We start from the raw sequence: 8,225 nt of genomic DNA on the forward strand, positions 1-8,225 counted from the left end.
CCACAAATTGTGGCTCAAAAGGGTAACTATAGACTACTGAGTTATTTTCGAAGGTTCATCAGAAACTTATGAAAATTGCTCTTAATCGTATTTTAATTTTACCATATTGTCACTTAAAATGTTCTTATGGTGATATGAATTTAGGGATTGTAGGGATTTGAAAAATTCAGACGACGTAATGTTCCGTTTCCGATCCCACATTGTCACACGTACGCGAATAGAATTATTTCATATTTTATGCATTTTTATTATTAAAATCGAGATATAAATTTTGCACATTTTCTCTTTAAAGTTCAATTAAATTCATAATTTTATTTTAATAAAATCGATTTTTATGTTAAAGTCATAATCACGAAATGTATAAGACATGGCAATTGTAGGGATCACTAATAGTGCATTGAATAAAGGTGCACATGAAATTGAAACAAGAACGATGGGATATGTGCCAAGTTCTCTAAGTTTTGCCAAGCGTTATTAATATAATATTTCTTTCTTTAAAAAAAAAAAAAAAAAAAAAAGAAAAAAAAAATATTTCTTTAGATCAGTATCCAGAATTTTTCATTTTCTTTTGCTTTTCTTCAATCAAATTAAATTCAGTATTTTATCTTCTATATAATTAATATCATGTATATATATAAAATTTTTTTTTCTTTCCTTATTTCTTTCTTTATTTCTTTTCAGGTAGTTCCACGCAATGAGATCGCGAATTCGAGAAGGAATAATTAATGAATAATATTATTTTACTAACATTTAAAGAATGTACGAAATACATGCAATATAACTAACTAATATTTAAACAATAGGATATTTTTAGAAACGTTACAAAGATCATAAAACACGACCAATATAAAATAATATCAATTTAATCTTCCGACAAACATAAAATTGCAAACTCGGGAGTGAATAATTAACAAATAAAATTATTTTACTAACATTCGAACAATGTATATGAATTATACTAATTAACTACTAATTAAATACTACAACATTTTTAGCAACATTATAAAGATCATATATATATATGCTATCATATATTATCAATTAACATATATACTATCGATTTAAAATTGACATTTTACATGGCTAATCATATTTGAATAGATAAATGAAAATTAAATATACTAGAATTCTAAAATAATTCCTTAAAGAAACGTACAGAATATTTTTTTATCTCACTTATGCTTGCCCATTTTTCCTATTTATTTTTCTACTCTTATTAATTATTATCTATAAATCTCAGGTGGATCCATGGGTATAGATCTTTATGGAGATTACTGTTTACAGCATCATGTAAATCTACGTCTCTTTTCTTTTCTTTCTTTGGCTTTCTTTTATATCTCATATTTTTTCTCTATTTTTTTTCATCTTTTCTTCTTCATTTCTTCTTCTTTAACCTAATCGATAAGATAGACGCATGACGGTAACAGCGTTTCCTACTCGCGTTTGTAGTTCATATTTTGTCCGCAAATGTCGCTGAAGTCATACACGTTTCAAAAAAGGTTTCAGCAACATGAATAATTTTAAAAATGGAGATGGTAAACCATGTGATACTGTTGCACAATAATCCTTACATCATAATCAAAAACATTAGTCTACGCGCTGATGTTTCCTGACTCTAACCTTATTAGAGTTTAACAGCTTGAATGATTCATTTAAATAAATTGTTTTAAATTCATTTATTATATATTTTTTTTTCTCTTTTTTTTCTTTTTTTTTTTTCCTTTTTTTACGGAAACTTAAATGTTTAATATATTAACATAGATTATACAATTAGCAACGAATATGAAAGTATTACATTTTAAAACAGATTCTTGATATCTATTTCGAGTTATATGCAGTGCGTTAATCGTTTATTTATATCACATTGGTGTACCACTTTACCCGTTGATCTACAACTATGTTTAAACGTAGATTAAAAAATAGAAATTTCCTAATTTTGTGTTAAATAAGCTCGAAATTATGGACGAAATATCTTTTCGCATATCAAATCATCTAGAAAGATTACAGGTATTTTTCTTTCATTATAAAACAATTTTTGAAATGTATTTATTAATTTGAAATTACTTTGCATAATTATATGCTTTTTGAATTATTATGAATTTGGAATTTTATTTTATATTATTTTGAATGTATTATCTTTAACTCGTTTTCAGTTTATGAGTTTTATTTATTTGAATTTGTAACATTAAATTTAAATTTCTAGTAAAAGAAAAAAAATAATAATTTGCAAATTTAATAAATAATATTATTTACTTATTTTTTTCTTATTTATTTCTATAATGATAATATATATGTATATATATATATATATTATTAATATATTATTATTATTAATATATTATTATTATTATTATTATTATTATTATTATTATTATATAATAGAAAAATATTTCTCATGTCTGGAAGTATAAAAATATTTAAAAAGAAATTTGTGATAAGGTTCAAACATCTTTAGTGATTCAACAAGGACAACAATGGATTTCTACGTTTTTAACACATTGTCAAAGATACATTCAAGAATTATATAGAGACCAACATGTACAGCGAATAAAAGATATCATACACAATCTGATAATATATATTCAAAAATGTTGGGAACAGTTACGTTTTCAATATTATTCTATTCATGTTAATTCTACACAATTTTATCGACAACTAGTAGGAATATTTAATAATGAAGGTATGATATTTATTTATTTATATCCTAAAAACATAATTCTTATATAATATATAATAAAAGAAAATGTTTATAAAAGATTATTTGCAATAATTTTCTGATATATATATATATATATATATATTTATTTATTTATTTTTTAAATAATAACTATCTGTTTCAGTCACACGAAGAGAGATTATATTTTGTCTAGCAGGTATAACTATAGGTACATTAATAGGTTATAGCATAGGCAGGAATTGGATTTATTATTCCCACCATATGCATCATATAAAAGCTATTATATGTCACCATTATATTGGTATCGAGGTATATTGTAAAAAAAATATATATATATAATTAACAAAAGCTTCGATATCTAGACATACATGTATAAATATCACTATATTTAATATAGGGTGTTTCAATGATAGATGATGCAGAGATGCCAATGATTAAAAAATGTAATGACTTACTGATACAAGTTAAAGCTGCTTCAGTCAATGTCGTTGACACAAAAATATGTTCTGGTTATTCGAAAACTTATAGAAGACTTCTAAATTCTGGAGTAAGAAAATATTAATTATATCTATTCAATGATATCGTGTTATTTTTCAATTTTCTTATATTCAATGTAGCATGTTATTCCAATATTGAGTTTTCTGTTTTCAGAGGTATAAAGAAATTCCAGTAATATTAGGTAGGGATTGTTCAGGTATAGTTATAGACATTGGACAAAGAGTTATTAATTTTGATATTGGTGATGAAGTATTTCTTGCTGTACCTTCATGGGCACCTGGTACAATGGCAGAATATATAGTTGTGCCAGAAAGCCAAGCAGTTAAACGGCCTAAACGATGTACTTATGAAATAGCTGCAAGCATTCCTTATAGTGGTTGCATGGCATGGGATGCTTTAGTTAATAAGTCTGTTATTAAAGAAGGCAATGCAAAAGGACAAAGGTAATGCAAAAAGTAATTATTGAAAGAGATTTAATTGAATCAAAATAATTTTGGTAAAAGAATGTTAAGTTTCTCTATTAAATTTATAAGATTATCATATTTTTAATAAAATAATTAAACTAATATTTTTACAGAGTACTTATATATGGAGGAAATACTCCAGTTGGATGTATTTTAATTCAACTTGTAAAATTATGGGGTGGTCATGTAGTAACAGTATCTAGAAAAAATGCTGTACCTGTAATGAGAGCTTTAGGTGCTGATGAAGTTTTATTATTAGACGAATTAAATATTGAGAAGGAGTTAGAATTGCATGAAAAGTATGATATGATAATAAGAAAAAGCAAAAAAGAAAAAAAATTGTTATAATGTAATCAAAAATTAATATCAAAATTTTTTAGATATAATGCAATTTTTTATACCTGTGGTCCATCAACGGAATCTCATGTATTAAAGAAATATTTACATCCTTATGGTTCTTACGTGACAACAATGCCTGAACATTTAACATCAGATTCATTGGGATTTATATCAGGAAGTATATTTGCTGGATGTGTACGCATTAAATTATTGGTGCAGGTATTTAAATAATGATTATTTATATTATTATAAAATAATATATATTTATTATTATTAAATTATTATTAATTGTTTTTAGTATATATTTGGTTGTAATATGCATCAATGGAAAGAAGGTTCCAAAATAAAAGCAGAATACTTACAAGCATTATCAGAATTAACTGATGCAGATGAAATACAGCCTGTTGTTGATAGAGTTTATGCACCTCATAATATCGAAGAAGCATTACATCATATATTAGATCCTGAAGCTATTGGAAGTACAATTATTAAATTTTAAAAATAGATTATCTTCATTTGCTAAACAAAAATATTTGTTGTTTATCAAATGTTACTTTTAATCTAGTAGTATAACTTACTATTTTTTTAATTTCCATATTATTGTCATTTGAAAATAATTGTTTTTATTAAAACATTAAAAATGTTATTATCGAACTATATTATATAAAAAGAAAATAATTATTACAATGCTGCCAAAGTTAAGACTGATGACATAAATATATAAAAATAAGAACACATTTTATTCCTTTAAATTTGCTTTGCACAAATAATAATTGCAAAAGGGATAAAAAGACAATAAATTGTAAGATTAAAAAAGAAACGAATAAGATACTTGAAAAAAGGAAGTTTACATTTATTGATATAGATATTCTCTTATATCAGACTATTAAACCATTATTGAGATATACTTTACAAAATATGTAAATTGTAGATATATATATATATATAAATTAATTTGGAACACTTAATAAATAAATAAATCATATGAATGTATTGTTTTTAATTGAATGAATTATTACCAGATGAATAATAGATATTAGACATAAAAAAAAAAAAGTATAATTTAAAATGTTTATATTGAGATATAATAATCATTATCATATTAATTATTTAATTTCATTTTGCTTTTCCTTTGAACTTGCTATTACCAGCAGTTTTGCCTTTTTTAGTTGTTCCTTTCTTTTCTTCTGCCTATTAATATATATAAATTTATATTATTGACTTGATTATTTAATATTTAGTCGAATTAATTGATTTAGAAATTTACCTTACGCTTTTGTGGATTTGGACTTGTAACTGGTAATACTTTAAAATATGAATCAAGTCTACCTTGAGTTGTTGTGTTACGAGCTTTTAATAATTTCTTTGAACCACTTCTAACACGATCTTCATTAAATTGTTTGTCACCGCATAAAAACTTCACTAAACCGTCTTCATCTGGTTCTGACCATTTCAGCTTATGAAATGAAATAAAACTTGTTTGAAGTATTATGTATATGAAAAATATGAATTTTACATTTCTATAATTTTACCTCAATATCATCGGTACTTGCCACATCAGGATTTTGAAATAATAATCTTGCTTGTTGATAATTCCAATCTTCTGGTATAGTATATTTTTTTGTATCCAATTTTTCTATAATTGTCTCAAGAGATTTATGTGCTTTGATCAATTCTATTGCTCTTTTAGGGCCTATTCCTTTGATACTATTTGTATAATCACAACCCAACATAATGCAAAGGTCAATAAACTGAAAATTCATATGAAATAACAAATCAATTAATTAATTTAAAAAAATATCTGAATAATAGAAAATATCATAATAGAAATACGTTACTTCATCCTTATTCAATTCTAAACCCTCTAATACTTTATCATAATGAAATTCTTGAACAGGCATCTTTCTAGCTTCACTGAAAGTCAAACGACGTAATAAAACATCGCATCCAAAAGTAAGAGCATCCATATCTTCGGTTGCAGTTGCATAAACTTTTCCAGCTTTCACCAAAGCTGCACATTGAGCTTCAGCTTCGCATGGAGCCTTCCAATAAAAATATTATACCAATAAGAATCTTATTTGTACTTATAACTTATTAATTTACTTACATCAACATATGGTATACCCATTAATTTAAGTAACTGCTTAACTTCTTCTGTATGAGTTTTTGTAACTTTAACCAGTCTTCTATTAAATTTATTAACATCCTCGACATTTCCTTATTAATAAAGAATAATAAAATAAATACAATAAATAGTACATATAATTTTTTACAATACACACACACACATACACACACATACATACACACAATTACCTGCTTCTTCGGCAGCTTGTAACAATTTCTGCGCTTCGTCTCTTCTTTCAGCTCGTTTTGCAAGTTCTCCACCTTTTAAATCTGGTGGTTTCCCATCAAAAACATATACAGGTTTTATACCTTGTTCTACCAAACGTATAGTACGATAGAATGTTCCCATTAAATGACTACCCTCAAAAAAACAACATCAAATATATTAAAATATTTTAAATAAATAAATACTTAATTTAATATATTGAATCATTTTATAATACCTTGTTGTTTCACCATCAGCTGATGTAAGCTGTGATCCTTCACTCCGAACAGCGACCAGAAATTGATATAAACACATGGATGCATCTATAGCTATTTTTCTACCTAATAAAAATAGAAAGAAATAAATTAATAAAAGAAAACTATTTTTATATCTATAAACAATATGATATTAACGTACCAAAATAATGTTTCAATTCTCGTTCCTTGATTGCACTAGGTGCTATGTCTGCTATTAATTTTGATAAGCCCAAAATACCCATCTCGAGATAATCAATGATAAAGATATTTTTTATATAAAAAAAAAATTAATTTACCACAAAACCTTAACTATTTTCATTTACCAAAGTCTATAGCATGTACCATAAGTATTAGCAAGTTTTCCCGCCATAATTTTTTATAATGGCCGAATATACATGGTGGCCAACTTTAAAACATTTAGGGAATATTTGGGAAAGAAAAAAAAATTTAGGAAACATTTGAAAATATCTTATGTGATCTTTCAAAAAATAATAATTAATGAATGTATACTTATATATATTTTATATTTATAAAAATTAAAAGACGAACTCGTTTCCATCCTATCTATGGAATAGAACAATATAAAAGTTTATTTTTTTTTTCTTTTTTTTTTCTTTTTTTTTTTACAGAATATTATAAAATGTTATTTTCTTCATTATTTACAATTGTATCCCAATGTTTTTTTTTTAAGTCTTTTTAAGCCCTTTTCATAAAGACTTGACTAATTTGGAATCAAAGAACGCATTCAAATTTCTTATTTCGTTTACATTACGGAATCGTTTGTTCCTTAAACTCTGTGTTCCATTCATTTGAAGAGATGGTAATTCAAATAGACGATATCCGGCGAATATGAAGAGTGTGATGAAAATCTACCAATTCAGTTCCTAAATTTTATCTTGAATCATTTTAGGTACCCAAAAACACGCATTACAATTCATGCGGCACTCAAATATCCATTTTATCCATTTTCCCGATGCGTTTTAAGTGTTCATGTACTGTGGGCCAGACCATTGCTCTCTCATAATTCTTCAATGATTAATCATGGATTTGATTAAATGAGGGATTTTAGAATATCATCATCGAAATTTGAAGGTCTTCCTTTTAGGGACATCTTTTAAATCTCTAATGCCCAATTTATATTTTCAATATTCAAAATTGATATATGTTAATTGTTATAACTTGATCATAAAATTCATTAAGTTTAGTAGCCTTTATGGCATTTAAAAGACCAATATACAATGTCCGATGTTAATTTTGTTTCCTCTAGGTCTGGATATTTTATCTTTAATAATAAAATAAAATTTATTGCACAAAAGATAAAAAGTTAAACAATAGAACCATGAAAGAAAAAATTCACGAAGATGCTTATTGTACTGTGCTCGGGCATAAATTAACTTCAAACAGTACTATGTAAAATAATAGGTTTCTTTTCGTTAGTACTAATATAATATAATAATAAAAATAATGAAAAAAAGAAGTAGAATATACTACATATCTCTATATATTTCTTTCTCTCTCTTTATATATATATATATATATATATATATATATATATATATATATACACATCCTATAATATATATATCTTAGATGGTAATTTATAATTATTAATAAAGATTAAAGAAATATAAGAAACTGAAAAGTTTAACCTATAATTA

The 8,225-nt window shown here is 25.0% G+C and overlaps 2 protein-coding genes across 2 annotated transcripts; one reads left to right on the forward strand and one right to left on the reverse strand.

Annotated features, from left to right (window-relative positions):
• Positions 1–1,392: 1,392 nt before the first annotated feature.
• LOC124956030 (reticulon-4-interacting protein 1, mitochondrial-like) lies at positions 1,393–4,628 on the forward strand. The gene is made up of 8 exons (XM_047511368.1): positions 1,393–2,007; positions 2,440–2,680; positions 2,841–2,986; positions 3,075–3,224; positions 3,329–3,618; positions 3,753–3,938; positions 4,020–4,197; positions 4,277–4,628. The coding sequence occupies exons 1-8, from the start codon at positions 1,960–1,962 to the stop codon at positions 4,475–4,477; spliced, it is 1,440 nt and encodes a 479-aa protein (XP_047367324.1). The 5' UTR covers positions 1,393–1,959; the 3' UTR covers positions 4,478–4,628.
• Positions 4,629–4,807: 179 nt separating this feature from the next.
• LOC124956031 (flap endonuclease 1) lies at positions 4,808–8,069 on the reverse strand. Its single transcript, XM_047511369.1, has 8 exons — positions 6,728–8,069; positions 6,549–6,651; positions 6,295–6,461; positions 6,086–6,195; positions 5,817–6,020; positions 5,511–5,729; positions 5,246–5,434; positions 4,808–5,169 (listed from the first exon to the last, which is right to left on the reverse strand). Exons 1-8 carry the CDS (start codon positions 6,807–6,809, stop codon positions 5,095–5,097), a joined length of 1,149 nt encoding a protein of 382 aa, XP_047367325.1. The 5' UTR covers positions 6,810–8,069; the 3' UTR covers positions 4,808–5,094.
• Positions 8,070–8,225: the final 156 nt, after the last annotated feature.

Source organism: Vespa velutina, chromosome 20 (assembly GCF_912470025.1).
Source record: "Vespa velutina chromosome 20, iVesVel2.1, whole genome shotgun sequence".
NCBI classification, from domain to species: Eukaryota; Metazoa; Arthropoda; class Insecta; order Hymenoptera; family Vespidae; genus Vespa; species Vespa velutina.